We start from the raw sequence: 15,149 nt of genomic DNA on the forward strand, positions 1-15,149 counted from the left end.
AGAAATTCACCCTAAGTACAGTGGAGCCATGTATCCTTTATGTTTCCCCTTGTCTCCTTGCTCAGACAGAATATGTGGCACCCAACATGAAAGGGGGCAAGGTTGATTTGGCTTCAAGTTTGGAGAGGTAGGAGACCATAATTGGCTGACCCCAAGGCAGAGTGGCAGAGAAGCAACTGCTCATGGGGGCAGAAGGGAGCAAAAGCAACAAGGGGCCATAACAGCCTCTTCCTGCCCCTTTGATCCCATCCAAGCTATGGCGATTGGAGTGGTGCCAAAAGAATCACTCAGCCACCTCTGAGAGGGAAAGCCCCACCTCCTCCAAACGAGGGCCTGGGTGCCAGTGAAACACAAGCCATGACAGGGCAGAAATCACACTGCAACCTCACATATCTAGGTTCATTCATTCACGGTGGCAAAATAGAAGAGAAGCAGATGCAAGAGAATGTGTCATTGGAGAGACAGGAAACAAGCACGAATCATACCTATGCGTTTCACAGGCATACAACACAGAAATGTGTCTTAAGCTTGATTTCATAGAGACACTCTTCTCACTTAGAATGGGAAGACAGGCATCAGACACATTTTTATTTCTGAATGTAGACTAATGAAATGGACCAGAGAAAAAAAGTGTACTGTTATTTGGCTCAGATACATGCATAGGTAGATAGATGATAGATAGATAGACAGACAGATAGATAGATAGATAGATGGATAGATAGACAGACAGACAGACAGAAAGATAGAAAGATAGATAGAGTCAAGAGAATTATGTTTTCTTTAAAATAACTTTACCTGAGAGAAGTAAATGTCTTGGAAATGACATTAGACACAAAATCATTGGCCGAGCCCAATATCACCTCCACATAAAGTCATAGTTGAGTGGAAGAAATAGTATCCTCACAGAAGAGTGAATAAAACCTCTTAAGAAAACCTCACAAAGAAACTTAGACATACACTGGGCACATCATACACTGTCAGGAAGTCACCATTATTTTAGGAATGAAGGATTCTCAAATACATGCAAAACTGTGATGTATTATACTTTGAAGGGGTAGCAGTGCTAAAAATGTGAGAAGATCTTCACCTTTCTATCTGAATAACCCATCAAAGGTGAAGAGCGCCTTCAAGAGAAAGACACTGAGACATTGAGACAGAACAGCTACCTACGTTGGAAAACACAGAGGCAGCATCCTATTCTAACTGAGTGTAAAACTCGGAAAGCATCTTGTCAAAACCATCAGTCCTCAGATTCTTCTTGAAAGCAATAAAAACCAAGTGTACTTTATTAAAAACTATAAAACATACAGAAATGGAGCAGTGAGAACACCCCTCAGGTGGAGAGAGGGGAAGAGGAAAGCAGCCCGGGTGAAGCCAGGCCTCCTTGAGTTTCCCTTGCTTAAGTGTGAACCGGGGCTCAAGTGGTGGAAGGGACACGCAGGTTCTGTGAGGCTGATGGGAAGGAAGGCAGGGAGCAGTTTGGTGCCCACATTTGAGGGAGAAAGGTGTACGTGGCCTCAAAATCTCCAGGGATGAGGCACCACCCATGTGGCCGCAGCCTGAGAGAGGCTTGAAAGTCGCAGGACCCGGGTCTGAGCCCGGCACCTGCAGAAGGCTAGGGAGCTGGCCAGACTCTGGAGGATGATGGATGATAGGGGTCATATCGGTCATTTGAAAGAGAGACATATTTCAATGGTTTCCTGTTCTATACCAAGGCAACTTCTACCTTGTTCCAAAATAATACAGGATCACATTACCACGAATCACATGATGGTACAGAAAACACGTCCAGGCACCTCCAGGGGCTACAGCTCGGGGCCATTTTGTCTCCAGCTTCTCCCAAGCACCCCATCTCACAAGGAGAGTGTTCTTTGGGGTCAAAATGCCTGTCACATTGGGCAAGGCTGTAGTCAGAGCTCACAAAAGAGCAACTCAAATTTTCCACTGTCCGTTGCTGAAAACCCTCACGGTACGCTCTGGAAGATGAACACTCCCAGGTGAAAGTCTAGGGGAGGCATTTCCAGTGGCTGGGATGAGCGACCAGATTTTTCTGTGCTCTAAGAAATCTAGAAGCACACCACAGTCAGCCACAACCACACCCCAAGAATAGACAGATGGGGGGCATCACAGGATTCCCACAGTGTTTGCACTTCCTGCTGTGAGAGGCAGCACACATCTCCCACGCTTGCCCCCAGGAGCCTGAGGAACTGAGCTGGCTGTGCCTTCCTGGCCAGGTTGGACCACATCGTGAGTGGAAGATGAGCCTGAACTACATCCATAGCGAGTGTCTAGCCCTAAAAATTCATCATGCCACAGACTCTGCTCTTGAAGGGAAACAATCACCCGAGTGAAGATCCCATCTTGGCAATGGATGAAACCTTCAGTCTCAAATGTTTGCTTTGGAATACCACCTGATGAACAGACTCAAGAAAATCGGTGGAGTTCGGGAACTGTCAAAACGTGGGCTGTCACCACACAGAGTTTCCTACGGAAGAGTTCCTTTGAATGGCAATATCCTGTGAGTCCTAAGGGCAACGGACTCCGCACATGAATGTCTATGTTGAAGTGATGGTAAAGGAAGGCAAGTTCTGGAGGAGCAATTCGCCTTACACTTGGTGGTTCCTTCCTCATTTGGGATTGACCTAGAAACAATGGATCCATATCCACCCCAACACCATAACTTTCCAAAAGCCCTCTCTGCACATTTTCTATTTGAATATGCCTCAGTGGTTTTATGCTTAGAAACGGGGGAAAGGAGTCCCCCAGACTCCTTGTGAAATAGGGTGAGCACACCCTCGTTTTCGGGTTTTGGTGTACTCCAGTCTCCCTCTGTGGATGGTTTCCAGGTATTTCCTATGCTGAGCAAAGATTTGGTCAAGAGAAGCACAAAATGTAGCAGGGGTTTCCTCAAGGTTGGAAATGGAGGGGGCCCTGAGAGCGAAGTGTGGGCCAAGTCAAATAAGCACAGAAGTACAGCCCAGGGTGTGAGCTTGGGCCACTGTGCAAGAGCAAGGCAGGCCGGCAATGGTCAGCGTGGACTCTGCTGTTTGTATCACCCCCTGCTAATGCGGGCTTCACATGTGCGCCCTCTGTCTTAGATCCTCTTTCTGTTGCTGAGGCAAACTCCCCAACAGCCAAACCTCCTGGAGGAAAAGTTTCTTTTGCCTCCCAGTTCCTACAACTTTCAGCCCATAATGGCCTGGCTGCAGGGCAGGCTGACATGACGGAGGGGCTTGACAGAGGAGAAACCGTCCATGGCAGGCAGGAGACAGCAAAAGCAAGCCAGGCAGCAAAGGCCATGTTGGCAGCCTTCCCTCTCTCCCCTCTACTTCATCCAGGCTCTACTGCCCTTGGGGTGGGTGGCACTCACACCCTTCATCCTAGTGCCCTTAGTCTCAGGATTGCAGCATGGATCCACCCTAGTGTCACCTCCTTGATCCCTGTGGCCACAATCCCTAGACCTAGCCACCTCTGAAAAGCCCCACCTATGAACACACGAGGCTTTGGAGGCACTCGTAGATGCAAGCCATAGCACACGCCTGTGGAAAAGCTACTTGGCTTTTCCGGAGAAGTTCCAATGTAGGGCTCAGGGACCTGTTCTGCCCATGTGTCCAGGGATTTTGTAGTGAACACATGACACCAACTCTCCTAGCTGGCTTTGGAGAGGTTGAATTTCCTGGTTCAGCCTCTGCTGCCCAGGCTCTGATGTAGCTTCACCTGATTGGTGGGAGCCAGGAGTAGGGCGGGGAGGTGGGTGGGTTTGGGTATGAGAGGAAATGAGTGGGCGGGACTTCCTGTCATTGGAAGCCCACCTCAGACAAGGAAGGATCCTTGTGCTCTTGATCTTCCAGAACACACAGCTTCGGATCTCTGCTCCAGGACACATGGAGGCTGAGGCAGCCTACAGGGCAGGTGAGTCTCCATTCAGCAACCTTCTGTTTTTCGGGATTTGTTTCTTTTCAGCGCACGTGAGGCATCCATGATGATTCCACTCATCTTGGCCTTGTGATCCACGCACAGCACATCTTGATCCTGCTTCCTCATCCCTAGCCCCTGTCCTGCCCTCACCCTGTTCCTCAGATCCCCCTCAGAATTCTACATGGACTCGATGGCTGTTTCTCAACTGAGATTTTCTTTGGCTCTTGCCAGTGTTGAAGCTTAGAGCCCTCACAAACAAAGAGTCCTTCCTGAAGAGCACTTCACATTTTCTTGGGTGGCTTCTTGCCGTCCTTTGCATGGGTGTGCTGTCTGTGTGTGTGTATGCCCGCCGAGGAGGTGGTTCCTCTTCCACTCTCATCTTCAAACTCTTCATCTTCCGATGGGCTTCAGGTGTTTTTCAATCGAAACAGGGGAAAGGACTTACTGGAAATTCAGATGGCCACAGCCTCTGTGCCCTAAGCCATGGAAAGGATTTCTCCCGGGAGTTGAAAGTGTTCTGTCTTGAGTGGATGTGCTGATTCTAGGAGGGAGGAGGACAGAAGTTGTGCACAGTGGAAGTCTGTGAGAGAGGGAAGCATCTTTCCGCCAGGAAAGATTCAGGGCAGATCCCTGGCATCCTGCCCCAGGGTATGTGGAGGCTCTTTCAGCCTTCCAATGTGCTGAGATTGCATGGGTCCAGGAGCTTTCTTTGTTGAAAGTCTTAGGATGAGGGACTGTGTTTGGAGCATGGGAATTCCGTTCACTTCAGCACCAGATCCATGCAGTATCGCATCTGGCTCATTTCTTCTCCTGCTTCCCCTCCGGGTTTCTCCTCAGCCTGTCCCCTGGATGGCCTGTGTTTCCCCAGTATGGAGGTAGGGTCCAGGTGAACTGAGCCAGTGGCCTCTGGGATCACAAGGAGAAAGCTGACACGCAGGGAGTTCTGGGAAGTGTTTTTGTAAGAGCTCTGGAGGGTTGAGCCTCGGCACACACTACGTGGGGCCTTTTGCTCCTTGAGGGGACTGTTGTTCTTACAGGCTTCCTGAAACTCTCTTAGTTACTATTCTGGATGCTGAGACAAAATGCTCCATCCCCAAAGTGAAGAGAGCTCAAAGTGGCTGGAGTTTTCAGCCCTTCGTGGCCTGGCCCCAAGGCAAGATAGTATGGGAGAGGAGAAACACTTCATGGGGAAGGGAAGGGAGCAGAGCCAGGAGGCCCAAGGCAAGCCCCTTCCTCTCCCTTCTGTGATAGCTAGGCTACCAGGACTAGGGCGGTGCCAGGCCCATCAGTTTACCAGCTTAGTCACCCGCCCTTAATCCCAGCAACCTTAATCCTAGCATTGCACCTCCAGCCAGTCACACACCCTAGCTGCAGCCACCTCTGAAAAAAGCCATCCTAGGACCTTATGGGCTGAGCGGGGAGCATGTAGACCCAAGCTAGAACAAACCCCTACATTTGGTTGAGATGAATTTATCTTCCTGCATAATTCTTTGTGAAACCTTGATAGTCATTCCTGTGCAGGTGAACATGTGTCCACAACGTCACTGTCTGGGGCTCCGACTTCAAGTCTCTGCCCTGCTTTAGCTCTCCCGCAGATTAGTTGTTCTGTGCTAACCTTTCATCATTTCTTCTATGTTGACCGTAGCTTTCTTGATGGGGATCAATAGGTGTCTCTCCTTGTTGGGCTGCATGGATGTGCCTGGGTTTCCGGCACCAGTTGCTAAGGGGTGTCCCTTTCACCCAGTGGGTTTTCGGCCTTTTGTGAAAGATGAGATGGCCGAGTGTGCCTGTGGACATCTCTTCCTTCTACTTTCTGTTGCATCAGTGCACCTGTGAGCCTCTGTGCTCTCAGCCAGCTGCTTCCCAGCCCTGTGGCTTTGGAATGTGTCTTGAAATGTGGGATCCTCGTGGCTCGACTTGGATCCGGTTGCCCAGGATTGCTTTGGCTCTTCTGGGTCTCTACTGGTCCAGAAGACTTTTAGGATGGATTTCTTCAGTTTTCTGAGGAATGTTATTGATGGTTCAATGGGAATGGCACTCAACCTAACTAGCGGTTTGGAAGGCAGGTCATTCTGTCTCTATTGTGTCTGCTCAGTGAAGAACAGGTGAGCTCTTGCCATTTACTGATGTCCCCCCTGGTGTGTTTCGGCAGAGTGCCTTGGCGTCAAAGCAGGCACCCTCTCCTTCCGTGGTTAGCATCGTGTCCAGCTACTGACATTGTGTCCGTGGCGTGGTAAAGGGTATTGTCTTCCCGATTTTCCTCTTGGTGAGTTTCTCACTGGTGTAAAGGAACAAAATTGATATTTTTGTGGATTTTTCATTTGCCACATTGCTGAATTAGGCTATTAATTCCGGCAGTGTTTGGGTGGAAGAGTTAGGTTCCTCCATCTACAGAGTGCTCTCATCTTCCAAGAGTGATTCCTTGAATTTCTTCTGTCCCACACGCATCCCTTCTGTTCCTCTCCCTTGCCTGCTGGCGGGGGCCTAATCGTGGAGAACTCGGTTGAATAGAAGTGTGGAGAGGGAACGTGCTTTTCTTGTTTGGATCACAGGGCAAATGCTTCTGGCTTTACCCCACTTCAGAGGAGGCTGCCAGTAGGATGGTCATAAATGCCATTCACCTTGTGGAGCTCATGTTCTCTGTATGCATTTCCTTCAGAGTTTTTCTTAGGAATGGTGACAGATTTGGTGAAAGGCTCTTTTCCTGTCTATTGAGATAATCCTATGATTTGTGCTTTGCGCTTTTTTGGGGGGGGGAGTCATTTTAATATTTACAAGGAACAAATCAGCAGAACAAGATTATATCAGATAGGCTGTGTGCAGTAGCTGCAGCTTATAAAACATACCAGTAATTTGTACCTGGTGAGTATAAAGAGAACCAAGGATTCAGGTGACTTTACACCCAAGGGAGTACATAAGTCATTAACAAATTAGAAGACCAAAAAAGAATTTCACATTTTCTACATTAAAATAAATTACAGATCTCACAAATGTCTTTGAAGACAAAGAAAAATTCAAAGTCCTTTAAAGGATGAGAAATAAGATAAATGAAATGGAATCCTAAGTGTAAAAAGAGTTTTACTTCACAAGACCAATTTTCCTGGCTTCTGTTTCATATATCAATAATCTCCACATTTTTACTATAAAACTTCTGCTTCTTCATCAAGTACCATGGCAACATCATCTAAAATGCTCTGAGGTGAACTATGAGCCATAACCTTTGAACAAACAAAATCAACTAATGTAGCTTCTTCTTCACCTATATATTCTATGATTTTATTAATCCATGGTCTAATTCGTCCATCCATCAGTATAGAATCCACAATAGACCAGTCCAGAGGATAAGCAAAGAGCTCGGGTTTGGCTGTTGGGATCTTCTTAATGTGACTCTTTATAGGTTTGCGCTTTTCTTCAGTGTTCACAGTGCCTTTGGCAGCATTTTTATCATCTCCACCGTAATCCAATGGAACCAGTTTCCTTTTGCGTGGCACATCATCACTGTCTTCATCGTCAAATTTGTTAAATACACTATCTACAGGTAGCCTCTTCCTTTTCACAGAATTAGGCTGACCAGGACTATTAGAAGCACCCAGTTTAAGACTTAATCCTATTTTTGGCCTGTGTTCCTCAGGTTGCTGTTGATCTGGTGAGTTTTCACGAGGAATTATAATACCACAGGGAGACTCGTTCCCCAGGAGTGTTGGGTGTTGCATTGCCACTGGCAGAGGAAACAGATAGGGCGGAGCTGGTGGGCCTCAGAGTGGGTTTCAGACAAGGCTTTTGCTCAGGCTCCTCTTCCTCTTCTATAGGTTCTTCTCGTTTTTCTTCCTTTTCTTGCTTTTCTTCTTCTTCTTCCTCTGAGTCTGGCTCTTGCTTTATTTGTGGTTGTCTGCACCTCTCAGCCTCTTGTTCCATCCTCTGGAGCTCTGCATCCGGATCTGGGTGCCCTTCTGCCAGAAGGCATTGGCCGATTTCCTCAAGCTCTCCCTTTTCTCTCTTCCTATCTCATTCATCCGCTTCCATTTCCTTTTCCCTATCACGCAACCTTTTCTGAAGAGCACTCCCCCTGTAATATCTGGGATCATCTCTATCATCATCATAATCTTCTAAGAATTCTTTTAGTCGTTTATCCTCTTTAGCCATTTCTCTTCTTTCTTCTTCTCTTTCAGCCTCTTTCTCATATTCCCGAGGTTTTTTTCATTCTCTGATTTGCCAATTTTTAAGTCGCTCTTGATAAGCAGCTTCTTTCTCTCGGAGTTTTCTTTCAAGTTTTCTTCGTTCATAGGCATCTTCTTCATCTTCTTCACCATCTCGTTTCTTGTCTTTCTCTCTTTCGCGTTCCCGTTCCCTCTCGTGCTCTCTCTCACGCTCACGTTCTCTCTCCCGTTCCCTTTCTCACTCTCTCTCTCTTTCCCGCTCCCATTCCCTTTCATGGTCTCTGCTCTTTTCTCTTGACCGACTCCGATCCTTATTTCGATCTGAGCTCCTTTCTGGATCCCGGTCCCGATCTCTCTCTCTCTCTCTCTCTCTGTCTCTCTCTCTCTCTCTCTCTCTCTCTCTCTCTCTCTCTCTCTCTCTCTCTGTCTCTCTCGATCTCGGTCCCGATCTCTCTCCTTTGTCCGGTCTCGGTTCCTGTCCTGTTCCTTCTCCTTATCTTGTTCACATTCTCGTTCCCTTTCTCCTTCTCGTTCACGCTCCCTCTCTCTTTCTCTCCGTTTTTTCTCAATTTCCTGTCTTTCTTTTTCCTTTTTGCCTTTCTCTTCTTCCAGTTTCTTGTGTGTATCTCTGAATTTGCTGATCTCTCGAGATATCAGGTCTCTTTTGTCTTCTTCCATTTCTATAGCATTTATATCCTCCTTAGCGATGAGCGGATAAGGGATCAGTGGGGCCACTGGAAATCTGCGGAAAATGTCCTCCTTCTTTTCCTTTTTCTTCTTCCTGGGATGAGAGTCAGACTCTTGTGAGGGGGCATTTAGCTCACTGGAGTATTCTCGTATTAAAACTTCAATGGCCCCCTTAATCATCTGATCTCTTCTTTTTGTCTCTTCATCTAAAGCTTCTTCATCATCATTAGTGACAGTTTCGGGCCTGGCATTCCCATTAGAAGCTTTCTTCTTTGCCTTCCATTCATCTAGCTGTGCCTTTGTTTTGGCATCAAGTTTAACAAGCAACTTCTTCTCTCCAATCTGCAGGTCATGTAATAATCGGAGTGCACGGAGGGTAGATTCAGGCTCCTTATATTCACAGAATCCAAAGGCTTGAAGTTTTCCAGAAGCACCTTGTACTCTCTTCCAGCTCAAAACCAAACCACATTTAGCTAAGAGCTGTCGTATAAGCATGTCTGAGGCTTTCTCATAAATGTTTCCAACAAACTCTGTGGTAGTAGGACCACAATTTTCATCATTTTCTTTAGCCTTTAAACCCAGATGATCCTTTCTTGCTCCCAAATGCTTTCCAACCATGGATACAGTGGGTACTAAGACAGTTGGAGCAGGAGCCATAATGCTCATTGGTACAGGAATCATTGGGGTCCCTGGAGGCACTGGTGGAGGAAAGCCTGGGAACTGGGGAACTGTGGGGGTGGGATCCCTGGTGGGAGTGCTGGGATTCCCATGGGAGGGCGATTCAAATGAGGGGGGAAAGACATTCTTACTGCAGAAGTCGGCCGCTGAGAAAATGGTACTGTCTTCGCTGCCTTGTAGAGGCTCCAGGTTACAGCAGCCTTATCAGTTCGAGGATTCTGCTCGGCGCCCGCCCGGGAGACGGGTCCCAGTGCGCCTTTTCGCACAGGCCGCACACAGCTGCGCTGCATGGGGAGCTTCCGGAGGTCTTCCCGTGCTTTGCTTTTGTGTTTGTGGTACACTATGTGTGTGGATTGTTATAGGCTGACCTGGCCTTGGGTATCCCGAAGGCCGCCGACTGGGTCATGATGGGTGATCTCTTGGAAGGTGTGTACTATTCTGATGGCTGGAATCCTGCTGAGTATATTGGTGCCCACGTTCCTGTCAGAGATGAGCTCATCCTTTTCTTTAAAAGCTTGGGTCCTTGCCTGCTTTACCCTTAGCCTCTTGCTCTGGAGTTCCCCGTTCCTCTGTGAGATTCTCCCTGTGCTCCTTCTCACCGTGTCTCTTCTTTTCCTGCAGACTCCCTGCTGTCCCGATGGACCGATGACGGCCAGTGTGAGGAGGTGACTCCTGTGGCAAGAGAGCGGAATCCGAGAGAGATGATATCCCTGAGCTGGAAGAGGCCTCATGGAGTAGGAGCGGGTCTCTGGAACCTGGGCAACACTTGCTACGTGAATGCAACCCTGCAGTGCCTGACCTACACACCGCCTCTTGCCAACTATATGCTGTCCCGGGAGCACAAGCCAACCTGTCCCTCTCTGACTGGCTGCATGCTGTGTGCTCTGCAACGTCACGTCACTCACGCCCTCCGCCATCCCGGACGTGTCATCCAGCCTTTGCACACGTTGATTGCTGCCTTCCACAGGCAGAAGCAGGAAGATGCGCACGAGTTTCTCATGTTCATCGTGGATGCCATGCAGCAGGCAGAGCTGCACTCTGAGGACAGGGAGCTCATGCACCACATCTTTGGCGGCTACTGGAGATCTCAAATCAAGTGTCTCCACTGCGGAAGCACTTCAGACACGTTTGATCCCTATCTGGACATCACTCTGGACATCAAGGCAGCTCAGAGTGTGAAGCAAGCTCTGACCCGATCCATAGCACCCGAGGAACTGAGCGGGGACAATGCTTACCACTGCAGCGTGTGTCTCCAAAAGATGCCTGCTACCAAGACCATGTCCTTACACACTTCCTCCGAGGTCCTCATCCTGGTGCTGAAACGTTTCTCGGACTTCACGGGGGAGAAGTTTGCTAAGCACGTGCAGTACTCCGAGTGCCTTGACATGCAGCCATATATGTCGGAGCAGAACAGGGGGCCACTGCTGTACACCCTGTATGCGGTGCTGATCCACGCTGGCTCGACTTGTCACAGTGGACATTACTTTTCTTACGTCAAAGCCGGGGATGGCCGTTGGTACCAGATGAATGACAACAAAGTCACTGCCTGTGACACACGTTGTGTCCTGGCGCAAGATGCCTATGTCCTCTTCTACGTCCGCAAGACTAACCTCCCAAAGGACAGCGGTGCTCCACCAGCTGGCACGGAAGCAAAACCTCTGGGCTCTGAGGCCGAGCACAGGAGAGCCAGCCCAAGGGAGCTCTCGACGGAAGCCTGCAGAGAACATAGCAAGCTAGGGGTGCAGAGAGAGGAAACACAAATGGAGCAGAGCACTTTCGAGGAGTGGGAATCCCTCCGAGAACAAAACCGAACCAAGACCGCACTGAACCTCAGGCAAGTCGAAAGTAACCTTCCAGCCGATGCAGTCGTGATCCACCGGTCGAAATACACAGTGGAGTTGCGAGCGACTCACCCAGAGCAAGAGAATTGCTTCCCCCCCAATTCGGCCAGGGTCCTGACAGCTCAAGAGGCCACGAACGCTGAGCAGGCTCCATTTCTAGGAGGAAGTGCCAGAGATTCCAAGAGGAAGAAGAAGAAGAAGAACAAGCAGGGCAAGAGAACCGTGCTGGTGTTGTAGTCCTCGCGCATCAATATCGGGCTGTGTGCAGGTGAGTGAGCTCATGTGGTGGGTTTGAGATATGGGACACCGTGAGTGAGAATGCCATTGGAGGCATTCCATTCTTTCCTTGCCTTTTCGGGTTGACAAGAATGTTGCTCACAATCCTCACGGGCTTCTTTTCTACTCTCAGGAAAGTGTTGCAACCTCCACCCAGTGTATCAGACGCTCAACAGAGGCAGATGAAGTGAAACCCGCAGAGCAATCAGCATTCCAGAACTCTTTATGCCTCGGTCCAAGTGAATGCTATTGGGGCAGGCACATGGACAGGGCCACGTTTCAGCAACACTTCTGTGTAGAACACTGACACAAGACGGGGGTTTTGCATGGTCGGCTCTACAAGGTTCTCTGCAAAGGAGAAGTTGAGAAATCGGAACAGTTTCACATGAGTCTTGGTGACATGAGAGAAAAGCAACATGACAGGGTTCGTGCATCAGAGGATTCCACATTTCCAGGGATGTGGAGCTGTAGATCAAATGGGTTGTGATGCTCAGTGGATTATGAGAAGACGCTGATCAACTTAGAGTCAAAGAAATGCAACTGCTCACCCGGCCTGAGTGTCAGAGCTCCTGAAACAGCCAGGGGCTCTTGAGTGTGGTAGCTTGCCACAGTGGTGCCTGTAAACCTTTATACTGTGACATTCATAATAAATCAATCATTGACGATATTCCACCATGTGCGCTGTTTTCTTGAAATGTCTCGCATTTCTGCTGCTTTTATTCCTAATGGCCATGGCTGGGGTGCAGCTATGCTGACTTGCTCACCCCAGCATCGGGTCGCTCAGCCTACCATAGGAGCCTTCCAAACCATAAACTTCACAAATGGACCCGGGGGGATCACTTCTGATGACACTTGGGTTCTGGGAGCATGCATGGTGCAAAAAGCATGAAGGGAGTTTGGGTGAATCTTCTCGGGGGATGTGTGCAGGGAGAAAAATGCAGAAATTCACCCTAAGTACAGTGGAGCCATGTATCCTTTATGTTTCCCCTTGTCTCCTTGCTCAGACAGAATATGTGGCACCCAACATGAAAGGGGGCAAGGTTGATTTGGCTTCAAGTTTGGAGAGGTAGGAGACCATAATTGGCTGACCCCAAGGCAGAGTGGCAGAGAAGCAACTGCTCATGGGGGCAGAAGGGAGCAAAAGCAACAAGGGGCCATAACAGCCTCTTCCTGCCCCTTTGATCCCATCCAAGCTATGGCGATTGGAGTGGTGCCAAAAGAATCACTCAGCCACCTCTGAGAGGGAAAGCCCCACCTCCTCCAAACGAGGGCCTGGGTGCCAGTGAAACACAAGCCATGACAGGGCAGAAATCACACTGCAACCTCACATATCTAGGTTCATTCATTCACGGTGGCAAAATAGAAGAGAAGCAGATGCAAGAGAATGTGTCATTGGAGAGACAGGAAACAAGCACGAATCATACCTATGCGTTTCACAGGCATACAACACAGAAATGTGTCTTAAGCTTGATTTCATAGAGACACTCTTCTCACTTAGAATGGGAAGACAGGCATCAGACACATTTTTATTTCTGAATGTAGACTAATGAAATGGACCAGAGAAAAAAAGTGTACTGTTATTTGGCTCAGATACATGCATAGGTAGATAGATGATAGATAGATAGACAGACAGATAGATAGATAGATAGATGGATAGATAGACAGACAGACAGACAGAAAGATAGAAAGATAGATAGAGTCAAGAGAATTATGTTTTCTTTAAAATAACTTTACCTGAGAGAAGTAAATGTCTTGGAAATGACATTAGACACAAAATCATTGGCCGAGCCCAATATCACCTCCACATAAAGTCATAGTTGAGTGGAAGAAATAGTATCCTCACAGAAGAGTGAATAAAACCTCTTAAGAAAACCTCACAAAGAAACTTAGACATACACTGGGCACATCATACACTGTCAGGAAGTCACCATTATTTTAGGAATGAAGGATTCTCAAATACATGCAAAACTGTGATGTATTATACTTTGAAGGGGTAGCAGTGCTAAAAATGTGAGAAGATCTTCACCTTTCTATCTGAATAACCCATCAAAGGTGAAGAGCGCCTTCAAGAGAAAGACACTGAGACATTGAGACAGAACAGCTACCTACGTTGGAAAACACAGAGGCAGCATCCTATTCTAACTGAGTGTAAAACTCGGAAAGCATCTTGTCAAAACCATCAGTCCTCAGATTCTTCTTGAAAGCAATAAAAACCAAGTGTACTTTATTAAAAACTATAAAACATACAGAAATGGAGCAGTGAGAACACCCCTCAGGTGGAGAGAGGGGAAGAGGAAAGCAGCCCGGGTGAAGCCAGGCCTCCTTGAGTTTCCCTTGCTTAAGTGTGAACCGGGGCTCAAGTGGTGGAAGGGACACGCAGGTTCTGTGAGGCTGATGGGAAGGAAGGCAGGGAGCAGTTTGGTGCCCACATTTGAGGGAGAAAGGTGTACGTGGCCTCAAAATCTCCAGGGATGAGGCACCACCCATGTGGCCGCAGCCTGAGAGAGGCTTGAAAGTCGCAGGACCCGGGTCTGAGCCCGGCACCTGCAGAAGGCTAGGGAGCTGGCCAGACTCTGGAGGATGATGGATGATAGGGGTCATATCGGTCATTTGAAAGAGAGACATATTTCAATGGTTTCCTGTTCTATACCAAGGCAACTTCTACCTTGTTCCAAAATAATACAGGATCACATTACCACGAATCACATGATGGTACAGAAAACACGTCCAGGCACCTCCAGGGGCTACAGCTCGGGGCCATTTTGTCTCCAGCTTCTCCCAAGCACCCCATCTCACAAGGAGAGTGTTCTTTGGGGTCAAAATGCCTGTCACATTGGGCAAGGCTGTAGTCAGAGCTCACAAAAGAGCAACTCAAATTTTCCACTGTCCGTTGCTGAAAACCCTCACGGTACGCTCTGGAAGATGAACACTCCCAGGTGAAAGTCTAGGGGAGGCATTTCCAGTGGCTGGGATGAGCGACCAGATTTTTCTGTGCTCTAAGAAATCTAGAAGCACACCACAGTCAGCCACAACCACACCCCAAGAATAGACAGATGGGGGGCATCACAGGATTCCCACAGTGTTTGCACTTCCTGCTGTGAGAGGCAGCACACATCTCCCACGCTTGCCCCCAGGAGCCTGAGGAACTGAGCTGGCTGTGCCTTCCTGGCCAGGTTGGACCACATCGTGAGTGGAAGATGAGCCTGAACTACATCCATAGCGAGTGTCTAGCCCTAAAAATTCATCATGCCACAGACTCTGCTCTTGAAGGGAAACAATCACCCGAGTGAAGATCCCATCTTGGCAATGGATGAAACCTTCAGTCTCAAATGTTTGCTTTGGAATACCACCTGATGAACAGACTCAAGAAAATCGGTGGAGTTCGGGAACTGTCAAAACGTGGGCTGTCACCACACAGAGTTTCCTACGGAAGAGTTCCTTTGAATGGCAATATCCTGTGAGTCCTAAGGGCAACGGACTCCGCACATGAATGTCTATGTTGAAGTGATGGTAAAGGAAGGCAAGTTCTGGAGGAGCAATTCGCCTTACACTTGGTGGTTCCTTCCTCATTTGGGATTGACCTAGAAACAAT

The 15,149-nt window shown here is 48.3% G+C and overlaps 1 protein-coding gene and 1 pseudogene across 1 annotated transcript; one reads left to right on the forward strand and one right to left on the reverse strand.

Annotated features, from left to right (window-relative positions):
- The first annotated feature begins 284 nt into the window (after positions 1–284).
- On the forward strand, positions 285–12,224 carry LOC147821917 (ubiquitin carboxyl-terminal hydrolase 17-like protein 6). The gene is made up of 3 exons (XM_087198770.1): positions 285–3,912; positions 10,062–11,549; positions 11,691–12,224. Exons 1-2 carry the CDS (start codon positions 3,777–3,779, stop codon positions 11,516–11,518), a joined length of 1,593 nt encoding a protein of 530 aa, XP_087054896.1. The 5' UTR covers positions 285–3,776; the 3' UTR covers positions 11,519–11,549; positions 11,691–12,224.
- On the reverse strand, positions 6,979–9,766 carry LOC147821918 (RNA-binding protein 25-like; annotated as a pseudogene).
- Positions 12,225–15,149: the final 2,925 nt, after the last annotated feature.

Source organism: Heterocephalus glaber, unplaced genomic scaffold, assembly GCF_053883595.1.
Source record: "Heterocephalus glaber isolate CG9 unplaced genomic scaffold, H.glaber_assembly_v1.0 deba00001688, whole genome shotgun sequence".
Lineage (NCBI taxonomy): Eukaryota > Metazoa > Chordata > Mammalia > Rodentia > Bathyergidae > Heterocephalus > Heterocephalus glaber.

What these genes read in the sequence shown, in the direction of transcription:
- LOC147821917 (XM_087198770.1), top strand. Translation starts at nt 3,777, where the DNA reads ATGAGTGGGCGGGACTTCCTGTCATTGGAAGCCCACCTCAGACAAGGA. An exon ending in TGAGGCAGCCTACAGGGCAG is followed by an intron (nt 3,913 to 10,061) that starts GTGAGTCTCCAT and finishes CTTTTCCTGCAG; the next exon opens with ACTCCCTGCTGTCCCGATGG.